The sequence below is a fragment of the Anolis carolinensis genome, unplaced genomic scaffold, assembly GCF_035594765.1.
Source record: "Anolis carolinensis isolate JA03-04 unplaced genomic scaffold, rAnoCar3.1.pri scaffold_11, whole genome shotgun sequence".
NCBI lineage: Eukaryota > Metazoa > Chordata > Lepidosauria > Squamata > Dactyloidae > Anolis > Anolis carolinensis.
Window position 1 is genome coordinate 12,558,523 of NW_026943822.1, and position 20,142 is coordinate 12,578,664.

Below are 20,142 nucleotides of genomic sequence, written 5' to 3' on the forward strand. Positions count from 1 at the left end.
CTGCTGAACTGCTGAACTTGCTGACCAAAATGTTGGCGGTTCGAATCCAGGGAGCAGGGTGAGCTCCCACTGTTAGCCCCAACTTCTGCCAACCTACAATAATAATAATAATAATAATAACAGTCGCATTGACGAAAAACAACAGGAAAAACTCAGCCACTATCAGGACCTCAAGATTGAACTTCAAAGACTCTGGCAGAAACCAGTGCAGGTGGTCCCGGTGGTGATCGGCACACTGGGCACCGTGCCAAAAGATCTCAGTCGGCATTTGGAAACAATAGACATTGACAAAATCACAGTCTGCCAACTGCAAAAGGCCACCCGACTGGGATCTGCGCGCATCATCCGAAAATACATCACACAGTCCTAGACACTTGGGAAGTTTTCGACTTGTGATTTTGTGATATGAAATCCAGTATATCTATCTTGTTTGCTGTGTCATAATAAAATAATAATTATAATAACTTTATTTTTATACCCTGCCTCCATCTCCACACAGGGACTCGGGGCAGCTAACATGGGGTCAAGCCCATATAAACACAATCAAACAGTATAAAATACATACAGAACAAAACAAACATCTAGCATTTTGAAAACATGCAAATGCAAGTAGTTCAATAGGTACCGCACCGGCGGGAAGGTAATGGTGCTCCAAGCAGTCATGCCAGCAACATGACCTTGGAGGTGTCTATGGACAATGCCGGCTCTTGGGCTTTGAAATGGAGATGAGCACCAACCCGCAGAGTCGGACACAACTAGACTTAATGTCAGGGGATTGGAGTCTGGAAATATCAGTTAAACCGAGTATTGCCGGTTCACAAAGAATCAGAAAGAATACTAATTGGAAAATAAGAAGTGGGATGAAATGAATTAGCTGAATTTCAGCAAGGGAACCACAATGGTGCAATGGGTGCCAGGTGAACTGCTGACCTGAGGGTTGGATTGCTGATCTGAAGGTTGCCGGTTCGAATCCGCAAGACAAGGTGAGCTCCCATCTGTCAGCTCTAGCTTGTGGGGACATGAGAGAAGCTTCACAGCTATCACATCTGGGCATCCCCTGGGCAACGTCTCTGTAGATGGCCAATTCTCTCACACCAGAAGCAACTTGCAGTATGTTCTCAAGTCGCTTCTGGCACGATTTTTAAAAAAGCAGTAAGAAGTAATGGCTAGTGGTTACCAATCTTCTGCTGCTCTACTGTTTTCAAGTCTTTAAGAATTGATGCAAACCAATGTATCACTATCTGAAGAAACTGCAGATTTCTGGATTATTTTGTTTGTAAGTGGGGGAGGGGATTGAATCACGTTCTCCGGCACTACTTGAATGATACGCATAACGCTCACAGAATGCTTGACATTCTCTTCTTACACTGTCAATGTATGCACATTGTCTAAAATATGCAGAATTCTTTTTCTTTCTTTCTTTCACAATGTATTTATATATTTGTACACATTCCCTTCGTGCTTGGCAATGGAGAATGGGCTCCGAGATCAGCTATTGAAGCACATCGTTCTGAGATCGTTTTCAATGGAATTTGGGTTTATACACACAAAATTGCCTGTCTGCAAGTTTGTTTTCAGGGATTTGGGGAGGAGCAAAACATCAACATAACACTTTCCTATGTTGCCCACTGTAATGGCTTGCAATTTATGGAACAATTGGTGATAGGTTGACTTTAGGAGTTTAACAACAATTTTCAACTCAAAAGTAATCTGTTTTGCTCCATATAAGCTTCAGTTTTAGACCATTCATTTCTTATGTATAGTCTATCCAATAAAAGTCAAAATATCTATGCATTTATATATATAAAAGGATAATGAAATTTCAGCCTAGGACAAAACAACAAAACTACACATCCCAGAAACACTAAACTTGGCAGCACAACCCCTCATCCATGCCTCTACGTTCATACAACAAAAAGAAAAGAAAAATAGTCCTAATTAGAAGGAGATGAATAATTGTTTTTATCCAATTGCTGCCAGTTAGAAGGCTAAGCTCCGCCCACTTGGTCTCCTAGCAACCCACTCAGCCCAGGAGACAGGCAGCGTTAGGCCTCACTTAGGCCTTTTCCACACTGCCTATAAAATACATATTATCAGATTTTAACTGGATTACAGTATATGGCAGTGTAGACTCAAGGCCCTTCCACACAGCTATATAACCCATTCATAATCTTATATTATCTGCTTTGAATTGCATTATCTTGACTCCACACTGCCATATAATCCACTTCAGTGTGCATTTTATACAGCTGTGTAGAAGGGGCCTCATATAATCCAGTTCTAAGAAGATAATATAAGATTATAAATATAATATGTAATAATTACTGTGGTATAATAATACAGAACAATATAATCTCTAAAATCAGGACAGTAAATAAAGAGCAACACTCTGAAAGCATAAGCCACAGCAATGTGTGACCGGGCAAAGCTAGTGCATGTATATATGTATGTATTTTCCAAAGCGGCTCCCAAATCCAAAGACCACTTTGAACCCCACTGATAATGGATCTGGACCAAACTTGGCACATATATCCTTGATAACCAACTTTAGAATACTGGTGGTGTTTGGGGAGGATTGGCCCTTGATGATGGGAGCTGTAGTTCACCCATAATCAAAAAGCATTCTGAACCCAACCAACGTTGGATTGGACCAAACTTGGCACATATATCAATCCTGATCAACTTTAACTACTGGTGGGGTTTGGAGGAGACTGACCTAGAAGGGCGGGAGTTGTAGTTCACCCATAATCAAAGAGCACTCTGAACCCAATCAACATTGGATCTGGACCAACCTGGCACATGTATCCATCATAACCAATTTTAACCACTGGTGGGGTTTGGAGGAGATTGACCTGGGATGGTGGGAATTGTAGTTCACCCCCATCCAGAGAGTACTGTGAACCCCACTGTCGATGGACCTGGACCAAATATATCTAGCATATATATCCATCAAGACCAACTTTAACTACTGGTGCAGTTTGGGGGCAATTGCAGATGATGATGGGAGTTATAGTTTACCTACAATCTTATTCGTTTTCTACTGGGACCATCCATAAAATCCAAAAACAAGCAATGATTATTTCTAATATTTATCATTTCAAATCCCCTAACCTGGACATCGCTGGGTACCTATTTCTAAGTGACAATCCCTCAACAACATAAAGGCAGACTATGCATGGTAATGACATTGTGAATAGCAGAATACACAATCCCAGCTTCCTATACACTTTTCCACCTTCCACATCCATGCTGATGTTAACAAATGCAGAAAAGGCACAAAAGAGTTAACTGCCTGGGGTTTATCCAGCTGCACAGAAAATGTTAAGAGGATACACCTGAACATTCAAGTGTACTATACAACATTTTATATGCACTTGGATTAGAATTTGTGGCAGCTAAAAAGCTGGTCAAAAAAGCTTCTCATGAAAGAAAGAATACAATCTCAAAGTTTACTTACCCACGGTGTCACAGGGCTCATCTTTATGGACGCAAAAATCTGTCCTAGAAAAATAAGTAAGTATAACAGTTAGGGAAAGCACCATGTCAACACTTGAAGACAGATGGATAGATGGATGGATGGATGGATGGATGGATGGATGGATGGATGGATGGATGGATGGATACTACAGCACTGCATTTGGAGATTGCAGGACAACAACCATGTGGACAAAGGTCAAAGAAAAGATGGATGGACACCATCAATGGAGACATGCGTGCTGCCAATCTGAGACCTGAGGAGGTCCAGAGCTAAGCCCTGTGGAAACGACAGTCAAAATGCTCACCCTCTCCATTGGGAAAATAGCTTAGAAAGAAGAAGAGTCACTAGGAGAGTTACTAGAGGTGGGGACAAGGGAAGGAAAAGGAAAAAATGGGGATAATATATTAGTTATTGGTTATTTCCATCTTTACAAATGTCTAATACACCACAAGGAGAAAACAAAGAGGGTTGTTGGGGAATGTACGGGGAGTTCTGTTACAAAGCTATTAATGTTCCCACCAAGTCTTCATCTCTTTTTGTTTAACACACATTTCATAAAATACTGAGGATTCTAACCATTTTAATTTTAAGTCTTTTGGCTGTATCTTCTTTCTTGTGTCTTCCTGGTCTTCCTATTATATCCTTTTCCAGTTCTTCTTCAATGGAAATGAAGGATCGGGGATGGCCCGGAGCCAGCAGCCCGCTTGCCATTTCTGGGGTCCCTCCCGAGCGAAAGGAGGCAGAAAGGCAGTGTTTGACTTGCTAAGCTAGCGAGCCCTTCGGGGAAGAGGCTGTTCCAACCGTGGCCTCCCGCCACTTACTCAGAGTTCGCAATAAAAGCATCTGTTTGGTTTACCGGTTTATATAACATAATAAATCCTTAAATACACTTCTGTCAAGCTGGCTCTGGGAACTCCTGCAAGGGTGCTCATGCCAGCTGGGCCGAGAGCGGAATGTCATCGGCTGCGCTGTGGAAGGGCTTGCGTTTCAGGCACGCGGACATGATGAAGTGGCCCCGGATTCCTTTCGTTCGGGGGCAGGTGCTTAGAAGAGTCTGCCTGATTTAAACCCACTTTCAGAGCTATCCTGTGAGAAGAAGCTATGGCTTCCTGCGATTTTGCAACGCGAGGAGAGAAGGAAAGAATCACTTGCACGTCACAATTTTGTCCCAATAGTGTAGTTTTAATTTTAATTGTATGCTTCATAACACAAAAGGTATTTGTTAAAAATTATAGTCATATTTTAAGGCTTTGGCATGGAACGTTTTCAACATCTTTAAATCCACCTTTTTATCTTTATAGTTAAGCTCTGAAAAAGATCAATGCTGTGAGTTAGCAGTATTATTCTACTATTATTCCACTTTGGTTCATAGAATCATAGAATAGTAGAGTTGGAAGAGACCTCATGGGCCATCCAGTCTAACCCCCTGCCAAGAAGCAGGAAATCGCATTCAAAGCACCCCCGACAGATGGCCATCCAGCCTCTGTTTAAAAGCCTCCAAAGAAGGAGCCTCCACCACAGTCCAGGGGAGAGAGTTCCACTGGTGAACAGTTCTCACAGTGAGGAAGTTCTTCCTGATGTTCAGGTGGAATCTCCTTTCCTGTAGTTTGAAGCCATTGTTCCGCGTCCTAGTCTGCAGGTTGACAGCATTCCCTGCGTTTGTCATTAGTTACATCAGACCCAAGAGCAAAGAATTCTAACTGTCAGTTTCTGCAAACTACAGATCCCATAATCTGTAGTTTAAATATAACAATAGCGCTATAGCAGTGCAGCGTGATAGGGCCCTAGGATTGGAAACCACACATTCCTAAGCATCCCAGCATTCCTCACCAATGCTGCAGAATATTATTTTAATAGTGTTTTGTTTTACCTCGCTGTTTTGACTATGTGGCATCCCACTTTGAGCTGCAAGAAGCCACAAGGAGAGGCAGATAATAAATTAATAATATCAACAACAACAACAGAAGTTGCAGCTGCACAACATTAGGAAGTGTGCAGAGTTCTCCTTGCCTTGCTCTTACTCTGGGATAGAATTTGCAGCACTTTATCAGTCACCTCGTGTTTACAATATTTATATGGTGCACCTTACCCAGTCTACTTTTACAACCCCTCTGTTTTAATCCATGTTTTTATTAGTTCTTGTCATTTGTTTTTATTGGCTAATGTTTAAATTTTTATAATTGTGCATGTTTTTTGTCTATTGTTGTGTTTTATACTGCTATTGTTTTTATTCGGGCTTGGCCCCATGTAAGCCGCCCTGAGTCCCCTTTGGGGAGATAGAGGAGGGGTATAAAAATAAAGTTATTATTATTATTATTATTATTATTATTATTATTATTATTTAATTATAATAATTATAATAATTATAATAATTATAATTATATTATTATTATTATTATTTGTTGTGTCTCTTTAAAGTTGCTAATCCTTGTAATTTTATTTTTTGTTTGTTGTTAGATGTTTTGAAGCTGTAAGTTCTTAGTTACACAATTAGGAATGATGTATCTTTTCAAATCACCTTGCAACTTCCAGATGTGCTACTTGCCATTGTGTCACTGCCAGCCTTGGATGTGTCCACACTGTGAAATTAATGCAGTTTAATACCAATTTGACTGACATGACTCATTGTTATGGAATCCTAAGAGTTGTAGTTTAAAAAGCCTTCCCTGCCAAAGAGAGCTGGGGACTCACTATGCTAGAATTTCCGGGATTCCATAGCAATGAGCTATGGCGGTTAAAGTAGTGCCAAACCATATTAATTCTACAATGTAGACTAACCCATAATATAAGTCTTAAATTTTTATAATTGTGCATGTTTTTTGTCTATTGTTGTGTTTTATATTGCTATTGTTTTTATTCGGGCTTGGCCCCATGTAAGCCGCCCTGAGTCCCCTTTGGGGAGATAGAGGAGGGGTATAAAAATAAAGTTGTTGTTGTTATTATCATTATCATTATTATTATTATTATTATTATTATTATTATTATTATTATTATTATTATTGCTCATATAAACATAAGCAATGGACTTTGCAAACAAAGCATGCCATGAGAAAGCTTAGAAAAAGTACTTTTTAAAGGGGTGACCTGGAATAGCACACTTCTAGCTAGAAGATGATATACCAGAATAAAGTAACAGCCCTGTGGCTGTTGAAAACCCAGCTTCTGTTTTCTCTTGGCTTAGTCATCCCAAGCTGGAGACGCTGCTGGTTCCACATCCTTTGCGTCTGCTCCATGTGTACAGTTTCAGGGAGCATCCAGGGACACACTTGTACTTTGCAAGCCAGTGCTTGAGAGGGGAAAAAGAAACCTCCACACATACACAGCAAACATGCACGCTAAAAATGCTGGGCCGGTGCCACAGGAATCAATAAAGCCAAGCTGGGAGGTCTTCCAACCAACGCACTGTCCTTTCCTATGCAGAGGAGAGTTCAAACAGGACAGAGGGGGAAAGGGGGAAATGTCGGAAGGGAAGGGCCGTGGAAATGCACTGCCAGCTTATTTTGCAGGCTGGGGTGTGGTTTTGCTAAAGCTCGGCATTGGTGCCATGCCCAATTCTCTCACAACAACGACCTAATCTTCGAGTCCATTATCCAAACCAGAGGCCGCGGGACGTCCTCATCTATTATTACTGCCATAAACCTCTCTCTATCCATCTAATTTGGAGCGAGTCCTGATGGCTTTCCTCGAGGGACCAGATCCAACCGCTTTAAGCATCACATCTGGCGCTTAATCTGCCAAGGCTAAGTGGGCAGGATGCATGGGTTGGGCACAATGCTCTGCTCTTCTGAAAATGCATCACGGATTGGCAATGGGGAGGTCAAGGGATGTCATTAGAACAAGAGGTTAGTCCTTTATCCATGGCACAATTTGATACATCTATATTTTTGCCATGTGTCATCAGCAATTCTACCCAAATGGTTTTGTGTGTTACAGTCACCTGGACCACCACCATGCCTTGAGCCTTAAGAAGAGGTAGGTAATAAAGACAAAATAATAATAATAAAGATCTCAGCCGGCATTTGGAAACAATAGACATTGACAAAATCACGATCTGCCGACTGCAAAAGGCCACCCTACTGGGATCTGCACGCATCATCAGAAAATACATCACACAGTCCTAGACACTTGGGAAGTATTCGACTTGTGATTTTATGATATGAAATCCAGCATATCTATCTTGTTTGCTGTGTCATAATAAAATAATAATAATACTTATTATTATTATTATTTTATAGTTTTACCTATAGTTTTAACTATTATATAGTTTTACAATCGTCTCTGATGTCTCTTCGTTCTCCATTCCACTGACTCCATCCAACTACTGCTGCGCTGCAAATTACTCTGACATTTTTAATGTTAGCTGCCTTGAGTCTCCTTAAGGAGAGAAAAAGCAGGATATAAATAAACATAATAGCAACAACAGCAGCAACACATGTGGCTTCAAGGACCTCTTCAATGTGAAGTGTGGACACTTGATGGCGTCTTGCCCAAGGCCACTCTGCAAGATCCTATCCCTCCAGCATCTATACCTTCGACTTAAAGAAACAAAAGGGTAAATGAACCAACAGAGAATCCATCTGAACATGACTATTACCTGGTAACGAAGACGGCAGCATCTACCGGAGGGGTATCATCTCGTGCTCCAGGAACCTGATTATTTCCCAGGTACTTTGCCCCGCCAAACTCTTCGTTTTGCCAGTGGCAGAAGCTCTCCAGAGATCTCTCCCCATGGTGCCCAATGGATAGCTTGGCCTTCAGGAAACAAATAAGAATTGAAGAGAGACAGGAGTGGAGTCTATCCGGTTGAATGAGGACCATCCATCGAGGAAAAACTGAGGATCTTTTGCGTCCAACCAACATGCTTCCCCACACCCACTTTATTTAATCCACCTATCCCTTTATTGGTATCTAAGTATTTACACCAACAGTAGTTTTCAACAAAAGAAAACCCCACCAGAAGAGCCGAGCCAAAGCTTGTAGCAACTTACAGGACGTCTTCGAAGTAGGACAAGTTTAGTCACTCGGATATTGACTTTAACTCCAAGGCTCTGATGTTGGAACATGTTGTAGACCTGGACAAAGGCAGAAATGAACACATAAGCTCAGAATATCATGCCATGAAATGACGTTCTCTCTTTTTTAAACAAAACTAAAACCAGAGATGGCTTCAAATAGGGTGGAACTAAGCCTAAATAGACCAAGCAACAAGGTTTGGCTCAAGCTACAACAAATGTCATCCTAAGGAGCTGCGGTGTCACAATGGGTTAAACACTTGTGCCAGCTGCTCCTTTTTCTTTCTTCTCCTCTTCACCTACCTTTCCTATTATCACATTGTTCCCACACTTTCACTGTATATATATATTTGAAATTTTAATAAAACTTTATTTTTTTTAAAAAAAAACACTTGTGCCAGCTGAACTGCTGACCTGAAAGTTGGGTTGCTGACATGGGGGTTGTCGGTTTGAATCCACGAGGTGGGGTGAGCTCCCCTCTGTTAGCTCTAGCTTGTGGGGATATAAGAGAAACTGCCCAGCTATCACATCCAGGCATCCCCTGGGTAATGTCTCTGTAGACAGCCAATTATCTCACATCAGAAGTGACTCTCAGTATGTTCTCAAGTTGCTTCTGACACGATAAAAAATGTCATACTGTTAATAAAACTCACTACATCTCACTAATCCTCAAATAGACAGAGTTTAATGGACATTATTGCAGAAACGATTGTAGCAATCTTATCAATTAGATTAGTATTCTAATGGAATCCATAAGTACAGTAGTCTCACTTATCCAACGTTCTGGATTATCCAACGCATTTTTGTAGTCAATGTTTTCAATACATCGTGATATTTTGGTGCTAAATTCATAAATACAGTAATTACTACATGGCATTACTGTGTATTGAACTACTTTTTCTGTCAAATTTGTTGTATAACATGATGTTTTGGTGCTTAATTTGTAAAATCATAACTGAATTTGATGTTTAACAGGCTTTTCCTTAATCTCTCCTTATTATCCAACATATTCGCTTATCCAATGTTCTGCCGGCCCGTTTATGTTGGATAAGCAAGACTCTACTGTATTTGTAGAATAAATGAAGGTATGGCGTCCCTAAAGCCACCAAAAGAATCCACTGGTGCTATATGGTGCTTGAATGGTTTTTAACACCTTAGGTAAAGGTAAAGGTTTCCCCTGACATTAAGTCCAGTCATGTCCGACTCTGGGGGTTGGTGCTCATCTCCATTTCTAAGCCAAAGAGCCGGCATTGTCCATAGACACCTCCAAGGTCATGTGGCCAGCATGATTGCATGGAGCGCCATTACCTTCCCACCGGAGCGGTACCTATTGATCTACTCACATTGGCATGTTTTGGAACTTCTAGGTTGACAGAAGCTGGGGCTAACAGCAAGCGCTTTTTTTGACCAGGGACCACTCTCCAATATTAGTCCCAAAAGGGCTACAAATCAGTTTTTGGTCAACTTTAGATTCAGTTTGGTTATTTGGGTGCTAAATCAGAAAACTGCATTGGATAGACCACATTTTCTCTAGTTTCTGATACAGAACATATGCTATCTAGAGTCACCATCTGCTTGCCCATAGAAAACCATATCCAATAAGCCTTGGCACTATAAGCGGGTTTCGCAAGATCTTTCACTCTCGTTGCAACGGTGAGGCCGCGGATCATATTTTAGTTCTTGCAGACCACTGGTGGTCCACAGAGCACAGGTTGGGAACCACTGGTGTAGATACACCTTGGGAATGTTCCTACCAGTTGGAGGATCTGCAGGCCTCATGCAATAAAACAAGCAAGCTCTTCCATGTTGCACAAATGAATTTATGTAAGTTTCAACTGGTAACTTTGGAAAAGACGTTGCTTTCAGAAAATATGATCATGAATTGTCCTTTGAAATTAGAGAAAATTATATATTCTTGGCCTATGTGCACACATAGATATTTTGAAAAGCATCCCAAGGTTTAAAATAAAACAGGCAGGGCGGGGTTCTTGTTTTGTTTTGATTTTAAAGACATTTCCAAAGCCGTTAAAGGAAAATATCCATCTTCTGGGGGAAAATGAATGGTTAGAAGCTATAATCAAAAGAGAACACGGAGGTCAAAGTACCGTTTTGAAAGCCACGAAGATCATTTGAAATATTTTGACTTATCCGGGTCAGAAACAACGGAGAACATCACTGCCATCAGAAAGAAAAGCAACATAACGGCGTAATTTGGACTACAGGAAATAGAATGGAAAAGCAATTTCCTTATGTTATTCCTGTGCTTTGTAACAGAGTAGAAATATGAGCAAGGACAGAATGGCACAAATCTTACTTTCGGAAGCACAAACACGCTGCAGGAAACCAGTTTATGTGGCTATGGCTATCCCCAGCCTACACATTCCAGCACAGATACTTCATATTTCTTACATATATTTAATTCAGGACAGGATGATATTTCTCATCCCTTGTGTGTTCAGGTGATTCGAAACTGGCTTTATCAGTCATCCAAAGGAAAATGGGCAGGCGGAAGGGAGAAATTATTTTCCCAAGTTTACGCTTCTCCCGCACACGTGGGATTAAGTCTTTCTCGAGCAACCAAGATAACTAGGGATTGCAAAAATTGGCTGTCAATAGCAGCTTGGTTTTCTCTGTAATGTCATTGATCGCTAGTGGATAATGATAAGGTTCTTTTCCATTAGCATAGCTGCTTGGTGGCTGGTTTTGTGTTGCAAAATGAACGCTCTGTTTCACAAGAACAGAGATGCTCCTTTCATAGTTAGTGAGACGTAAAAGATGCTTGAATTGAAGGAGCTCTGGTGTTTTCCCTTAGGCAACAGCTATCAGCCACTGGTACAGAAGACAGAAAGAAGCGTTTGCTACTGGAACATAGCCAGCAAGAAAGACAGGAATCTGAAGTTTGTAAGAGACTGACAAATAGTTGGAAAATCAAATATGTGCTCCTCACAGTAGATACAACAGCTTTCTTTCTGATACATCCAACTTGAATAGCTGCATCTCCCTTATTCTGCTTTCCGTACAAAGAAGTAGATAGAGTAATTGCTCCTGCACTTCCTCAGGGAAGTAGTAGTAGTAGTAGTAGTAATAATAATAATAATAATAATAATAATAATAATAATAATAATAATAATAACAACAATCTCAGAAATATCTTTTTCTAACCTAGTCAACTGGAATGTGTCAATGGGTATTACCATGAACTTTTAGCATCGGTGCTAGACCAAAGCAGGGCAGAGTCACATGGATGGAAAACAAGCATTCCTATGGGAGTGAAGTGTTTTCCTCTGCAGGGGAGGAGGTGTTTGCTTACCGTCCGGTGAGCTGTGTTTCTGAGTTTTTCAAACGCATCAGCGCTAGCCCTGTCCTGACAAGTGGTCTTGGATTCCAGTTTTACGTGATCAGCTTCCCTCAGTCACACAGACTTTGAATCAATGGATTCAAATTGCAGGAAAAGAGATTCTACCTAAACATTAGAAAGAACTTCCTGACCGCAGAGCTGTTCTGCAGTGGAAACATACTGCCTCGCAGGGCGACCAACTCTCCTTCTCTGGAGGTTTTCAAATAGAGGCTGGACAGCCATCATCAGGAATGTAATTCTGTGATCAACTTTAAGCAGATGTTTACCAAGTGTCATGCTGGAAGGCCGAGAGATTCCTACAGAGATATTTTCTCAGGTAATTAACAGTACAGTAGAGTCTCACTTATCCAACATTCGCTTATCCAATGTTCTGGATTATCCAACGCATTTTTGTAGTCAATGTTTTCAATACATTGTGATATTTTGGTGCTAAATTCATAAATACACTAATTACTATGTAGCGTTACTGCCTATTGAACTACTTTTTCTGTCAAATTTGTTGTATAACATGATGTTTTGGTGCTTAATTTGTAAAATCATAACCTAATTTGATGTTTAATAGGCTTCTCCTTAATCTCTCCTTATTATCCAACATATTCGCTTATCCAACGTTCTGCCGGCCTGTTTATGTTGGATGAGTGAGACTCTACTGTATTTCACTTTCAGGGAGACGCTTAAGCCTCCAAACCCAGCAGATGTTGAAAGCTGACTGTAGTTCTAGCAATTTCTATTCCAAACTTTCTCCTTGTTATTGGGCAATGCAATGGAAAGCTCTGGCTTTCCAAGAATAGCAACTAATAACCATAGCTCTGGAATACTAGACCCCAACTAACAATTAGTATACCCAGATATATAAAAAATCAGTGATCTTTAACCGATCAAATATGCTTAATGAGAAAACTGACCTACAATTTAAGAGTGGTTTTCACCTCCTCTGTCTTTCCAAGTCTATCCAAGACAGGAAAAAAAAGTGAAGCAAAAGAAATTTCCACCCTGCAGTCTGCTGTTTGGTCAACCTAAATAATCACTTTTAAAAACAGATGTGCATTATCATTGGTAGTTTTGAAATGGACTTGCCTCTATTTCAGGAAAGACCACAGACTGACAAGTAGTAATTGTAAGGGTACATTTTCAGTTCTCCTTGATGAACCATATAAAGCAGCAAGAAGTAACATAAAATTTTGGAATAAAGCTTTGTAGTGGATCTGGGTAGGAGCGGGATTCCAATTAATATTTTCATTTTCAGATACTTCTCAGAGGCAAGGTCATATAGTAAATAACTAGCTGTGGCCGGCCACGCGTTGCTGTGGCGAAGTCTGGTGGTATGGGAAATAAAGTATTGAGGAATTGGTGGTAGTTAAGGTCAAGGGTAAAGGTTTTCCCCTGACATTAAGCCCCCTTCTATGAGCCCCCCTTCTACACAGTTGTGTAAAATGCACACTGAAGTGGATTATATGGCAGTGTGGAGTCAAGATAATCCAGTTGAAAGCAGATAATGTAAGATTATAAATGGGTTATATAGCTGTGTGGAAGGGCCTTGAGTCTACACTGCCATAAAATCCAGTGCAAATTAGATAATCTGTATTTTATAGGCAGTGTGGAAGAGGCCTAAGTGAGGCCTAACTCTGCCTATCCCCTGGGCTGAGTGGGTTGTTAGGAGACCAAGTGGGCGGAGCTTAGCCTTCTAACTGGCAGCAATTGGATAAAAACAATTATTCCTCTCCCTCTAATTAGGACTTTATTTTTCTTTTCTTTTTGTTGTATGAACGTAGAGGCATGGATGAGGGGTTGTGCTGCCAAGTTTAGTGTTTCTGGGATATGTAGTTTTGTTGTTTTGTCCTAGGCTGAAATTTCATTACCCATTTATATATATAGATAGTTATTTTCTTCAAAATACAGGAAACTCGGTTTGTGGTGTGTGTGTGTGTATTTTTATTCCTTAAGGCACCACTTGGAATTCTAAGCAAGATGTTTTTCCTTCATATCTCTGGCATGCACCCAAGCGAGTGCCTTTAGATACATTGCCTACTGTTACTCACACCTTTTTCCTGGATTGCTAAATTAACATAATGAGAGATGGATAGGGATAAAGATGACTATCATGGTCATGGAGATGAATTCCAAGCCTTCAAGGTACATGAGAAAGAGAACACCCCTTAAGGCACAGCTTCAGGAAGGACAGACTGCAGTGTTGGTTGATGCATATAATGGGCCCAGTTGATCATTCAGTCTTTTTCAGTTTCTGCAACAGTTACATGGTAGGTTGCTGTGAGTTTTCTGAGCTGTATGGCCATGTTCCAGCAGCATTATCTCCTAATGTTTGTCCTGCATCTGTGGCTACTGGCATCTTCAGAGGTTCTGTAGTTGCATGGTGGTTCCTCTATGGGGTACTTATGGAACCAACACAGTTTATCACTTAATTTTGGGTTTTCCCAGTATTTGGGGAAAATTCCCCAGCACTTTTCTCTTTGCTAGCGACCAAACCCAAGGATATGGAACTCATCAATGAGAGCTGCTGAGGTGAGCCCCCTATGATAGCCAGAATGCATTTATTTCTAATCTCCAGTCATAGAATCCTAGAGTTGGAACAGACTCCATGGGCCAACCAGTCCAACTCATTTTGCCATGCAGGAATGCTCAACCAAAGCACTCCCATCCAGTCTCTGCATTCAAACCTCCAGAGAAGAAGACTCCACTCCACTCCAAGGCAGAATATTCCACTACCAAACAGCTCAGACTGTCAGAAAGTTCTTCTTAATGTTTAGAAGGAATCTCTTTTCCTGCAATTTGAATCCATTGCTCGTTGCGTTCTAGCCTCTGGAGGAGCAGAAAACACAAGCTTCTCCCTCTTCAACGATATCCTTTTGAATATTTAAACATGACCATCATGTCCCCTCTCAGCCTTCTTTTCTCCAAATTGAACATACCCAACTCACGAAGCTGTTCCCCATAGGGTTTGGTTTCCACATCTTAGATCATTTTGGTGGCCCTTCTCTAGACACATTCCAGCTTGACAATATCCTTCTTGAATTCCAATATCCAGAACTGGACGCAGTCATCAAATTCTAGGTACATATATTCACAATCCTGGCTCCCCCAATCATTTTCTAACAAGCGGCAGCTGCTGTGAGCAACAGAGGTCTGTTTTCCTATCAATCAGAGCTCAACAGACTGACGTTGCCACTTCCCTCCCAGCAGAGATTTCTGGTACAGGGAATGCTTGTGAAAAGTCTCCTGTTTCTTATTGTTGCACTATAATTCACTATACGGAAAGCAGTGGAAATGTCACTGGGACGACAGACCTCTGTCACTCACAATGACTGCTACATGGTAAACCTTGATTGGGAAGGAGGTGTTACTGAATTAGCTGTTGCTTTCATGGCTTTTCTCCACTTATGGTGAATATCATGGATTAAACTGGGTGTCCCTGACATCACTGGTTCATGTAAATAATACATCCCCAGAATGCCAGTGCATTTTACACATCTATTCAAAATTAATTGTCACTGAACTCAATAAGACTCACGCCTACCTAAGAGTACGCCTGCAGCCTGTAATAAAAATTAAATCAAGAAGCCCTCCACATACAGAAAATTAGCAATGCAAGACTGTAGCATCTTAAAACTCTTGTCCCACACATTAACTTTCTAGAGTCAAGGTATTTTACAACAGATTTCAGATTTTTCATCTTCACTTTTGGAGGTAGTACAGCCTCAGGAGAGCTGAACCTCACAATTTTCCCAAATGTATACATAATCTTTCTTTCATTGTCTCATTCTTTCATCACCGACACTCACCACCTTACCCCCAAGTCTTAACTAAACATTCAGATTTTCATGAAAGGTTTTCTAAAATATAATTTAAGGATTTTAATAAAGTATTTCTAATTGAATGCTAGTTCGGGGCACAAGATCAAAGGCATTAAAAGCAGACACTTGGCTTTAGGTGTCCATCATGCAATATGTGTCTTTTGAAAGGGATTTCATTTTACTTTGGGTTGCATCCTTTTTTAAAAAAATCATACATATTCTCATTCAACAGCTGCAAAAATAAAAAGAGTATTTTGTAATGCTGGCTTTCACCCGCAACAAACAGAAATTAAATTGCTTTAAAGAGATCCCAACTTCAAGCAACTATAAGTATCATGCGTTCACTAATAAGCCATTTTAAGTCTTTGTGGTTTGACAGCAAATGTAATGCCTTGCAGCAAGGAGCCAAATTAATAAATTCCCCCCCAAGAGCAGTTCTCTATTTGCTTAAATCCTAGCCCAGATGCCAAAATTAACATTCTGGTTTCTTTTAGAGGCAGCTGTTCATCCTCCCAGAAGAAACCGAATTCTGCAAGGCCAACATTTGTAGGTTACCAACATTCGCAGCAGGCACAGAATGGAACCTGCATTGCAAAGGATCACTGACTATTAAACCCTTTAAAGCAAACATAGATACGCCTCAATTGACAGAGCACATGGATTCTTGTGTATTTGAAAAACAGACATTTTGGCAACAAAGGCAGAAATGGCACAGAAATAATACAGGTAGGTTCCTTCACCACAAATGCAACCCAGGGATGACTTCTTCTATCATCAGATATTGTTGTGACTCAGCCACAGGTTAGGCAGGTTCAGGATGAAGAAGAAGGGGATTTTGGTTTTCAGATCCAAGAGCCGGCAGAGTCAGAAGTTGATTTAGAGATGCAGGCTGACTCAGAGGCTGGAGACTTGCAGTTTCAGTTTGAGCAGAATGAATTGTTGACCTCAGAAACTATAGATAACGGACAGGCTGACATTCCCATAGGAAATAATGAGGGAGAGAGTTCAGTCCCGTCTCAGGTGCAAGATAACGATAGCATAAGCAATGATTTATCTAGGGAGGACCGTCTATCTTGGAGGGGTTCTCAGGTCCGAAGGAGTGAGAGACTGGCGCACAAAAAAGAGGCCAGCTCTGGGAAAAGAAACGCCTTTCTGGGTTGCTTTTAAAAGTGTACTTTACAGATAGCTCTTTGTCAAAGCAAATCCTCGCTTCTTCTATGTGGATGTTCTCGTCTCCTGTTTTCTTGGATCTTTGTACTTTTGGGCCTTGTTCTTGGAATCTACTGACTACTGCCTTGCTTTATGGATTATTACTCTTGCTGTGTTTTATGGACTAATGGACCTTTTCATGACTTATGATACAATTGGATTCTTATTGATTCTTTCATTGCAACTTTGAAAACCTTTTTGATTGCCTGCTTGATTTATATAACTGCTTTGCTTAATAAAACTTCAAAAGACTTTCTTCTGTGTCTAACTGGATATCTATAGCAAGGTGAACTATTCTGAGGGGCGTCAGATATATAAGTGCTTAGAAACACCCTTTGGCTGGAACATGCGCAGCAAAACTACTGACATGGATTGGATCTACACTTCTAGCCCTTCAGGCACAAACCAGTCACTCTCTGCTCAGCCCAACACCGACTGCTGTTTCTTGGTCTTGCTTTGATATGAAACCAAAGTTCAACAGGATCCGACAAACAATCTTTCGGCGATCACCATCTATATGTTCTTTCAAAGGAGTTCAAAAGTAATTCACTTCAAAAATGTGGATTATAACCAACTATGCACATGAATGGTGTCTATAATGCTGTTTTGGGAAACAGAAGCAAACTGTTCATGCAGAAGTAATCAATATATCATATCATTCATATGCGTGTGTATGGCAAATATGGGCTGAAATCAATGAAGGGGACAGTCTGAAACACTTTTATTCTCTGTACAGTGTTCCCTCACTACTTCGCGGTTCACTTTTCGCGGATTTACTGTTTTGCGGTTTTTCAATAAACTCTAAAAGACTATTATAAATCATAAAAAATTACAATTTACAGCCTAAGGAAGGGAGGAAGGAGAAGCCAAAGGGAGAGAAAAGGAGCCCAAGCGGCAACAGGAGAAGGAGGTGATTTATCAATACACGATTGGTTGATAAAGACTTAAAATAGTGTATAACTACTAAAATAATATATAAATATTAAAATAAATATAGTGTCTCTACTTTGCGGATTTTCACTTATTGCGGATGGTCCTGGAACCTAACCCCAGCGATAAGTGAAGGAGCACTGTATAGCACTCTTGTACAAAGGAGCCCCTGGTGGTGCAGGGAGTTAAACCCTTGTGCCAGCAGGACTGATGACTTGAAGGTTGGGTTGCTGACCTGAAAGTTGCCAGTTCGAATCCAACCCGGAAAGAGCGTGGACAAGCTCCCTCTATCAGTTCCAACTCCATGCGGGGACATGAGAGAAGCCTCCCACAAGGATGGTAAAAACCTCAAACATCCGGGTGTCCCCTGGGCAACGTCCTTGCAGACAGCCAATTCTCTCACACCAGAAGCAACTTGCAGTTTTTCAAGCTGCTCCTGACATAAAAAAAACTCTTGTACAAAGGCAAGGGCCAAGACATTACAAGCAAGAGATAAAGAAGGGATCACTTTCTTCAGAATCAAATCATTCTAAGTGATTCCATCTCCTTACCACACTCACAACCTCAAGTGTTAGTGCATCTAGGGTTCATTCTGCTACTACATTTTTATTTTGTTTCAGGCCGGAGCGACACTGGAGGAGGAAAGTGTTACAGGAGGGAAATCCTATTCACAGGCTCATTGCACTACTAAGTGATGGGAACCTGGCGCAATTTGTAACTATTGTTGGATTTTCCCATCCATAGCATGCGGTGGCTTTGTCATGGAGATGTGGCAGACTGGCAACATCATATGCACAACTCTGTGGGATAGGACTGTCACCAAAGTGAGGATCCTGCCTTGATGACCGTTTGCCCACTCCATGCAATAAAACCCCTGAAGACGAAGGTCAACTTCAGTCCTAAAAACAAATGTCAGTGACTAGTTTTCAATCCAAGCAAAGCAAGAAGTGAGCGCGGACTTACCATGTTCATCACAGTGAGAATAAACCTCTGAGCTGCGTCTGCCCCGTGGTACTGGACCATGTCAGAATCTGCCACCACAAGGGTTTCCACGGTGTATTCGTTCATCAGCCGAATAGCATTCCTCCGTTCTCTCCAGTCATCAGTCAGCTTTGCCTTTTTTTGCCTCTTCTTTTCTAAAAAGCAAAGGCCATGGTTAAGATTTCCTCCAAGAAATAGTACGTCTACTCCTTGCCTTCTTCAACTAAAAGTGCAACCATAGATATTGCCAAGTTGTGCTGGTACGGCTGTACTAGAAGCTCCAACTTTATTTTCTTTTGCTAATGTTTGCAGTCATTGGGCAGGCCACCTGTCCATCATCATTAAGTTTGGTTCGGGGCTCTGGGAGGGAAGGAGCCATTTTTAAGCTAAGCTATAGGACGTAGACCAGCTCGTCCTATAGAAAAGCTCCATATCTCAAGAACATCCGGGGATATAGAACATCCGAGAAAACAGAAACAGAAATTCCAGGGGAAAAGGTCCCAAAAGCTCTGGCTGAGAGCTCACAGCCTCTCAGCCCCACAGCTCCTGAGGGAAACAGCCCTAAAGTTTAACAGATCCACGGAACCCCAGCTGAAACAGCTGCAAGCCTTGGTTGGTAGGTCCACTCGATACCCAGACGCATTTGGAGTCGGTAGTGGGTCCCACATCAGCTAGGCCCAGATAATAGACAGTCTGGGAGAGGTTATAAGAGGGTTTTCACAGTTATCTAAAGCCAATTGCCTGTCCCCTGGGGACAAGACTGAAAGGACCAACAGTTTATTAAGGAAACCTTGAAGTGTTATTTGACTCCTTGAAGATTTATTATTTGTTCATCAATAAAGACTTTATCTCATTAAAGACCCAAAGGACTATCTTTGTTCAGGAAAATTCTCAACAACCTCCCTTGAGGCGCTCTGGCTTCCCGCTGGGCATAAAGTATATGTCCTATACCAAGACAATAGTTACAGGCCCAGCGAGTGACAGAACACAAGTTCTGCTACATATTTCCAGCCTTTGTAGTTTGCCAAACTGGAGACCACTCGAGCCTCTTTTCAGCCCCATTATCTTTTTTAAAATATATATTTTTATTGAAGTTTTTATCATATAGGATCAAATATGGTGACATCGAAAGAGTGAGAACATTTTGATTATATAGAAAGTAGGAAAGCGAAGAAAAAGAAGAAGAAAACACTTTGTGAATAATAAAAGCTTTAAAAAAACTGTTTGTGAATAATAGAAGCTAAAAAAAAGAAAAAAGTTGTTGACTTCCGTCTTACTTTTCAGCCCCATTATCTTGAAGATCTGTTCAGTAAGAAAACATTGTTGTGTTATCCTGATTCAGTATACAAAGAAATCCTGTAGCAT

The 20,142-nt window shown here is 40.9% G+C and overlaps 1 protein-coding gene across 2 annotated transcripts in view; it reads right to left on the reverse strand.

Annotated features, from left to right (window-relative positions):
* The window catches only part of adamts17 (ADAM metallopeptidase with thrombospondin type 1 motif 17), a 197,663-nt gene that overhangs the window by 140,549 nt on the left and 36,972 nt on the right, over nucleotides 1–20,142 (reverse strand). For both annotated transcript variants that reach the window (XM_062963439.1, XM_062963438.1), the window contains exons 4-7: nucleotides 18,760–18,932; nucleotides 8,467–8,550; nucleotides 8,073–8,230; nucleotides 3,458–3,501 (exon numbers count right to left, since the gene is read on the reverse strand). In XM_062963439.1, the coding sequence (XP_062819509.1) occupies nucleotides 3,458–3,501; nucleotides 8,073–8,230; nucleotides 8,467–8,550; nucleotides 18,760–18,932 (459 nt within the window). The remainder of the gene's footprint in view (nucleotides 1–3,457; nucleotides 3,502–8,072; nucleotides 8,231–8,466; nucleotides 8,551–18,759; nucleotides 18,933–20,142) is intronic.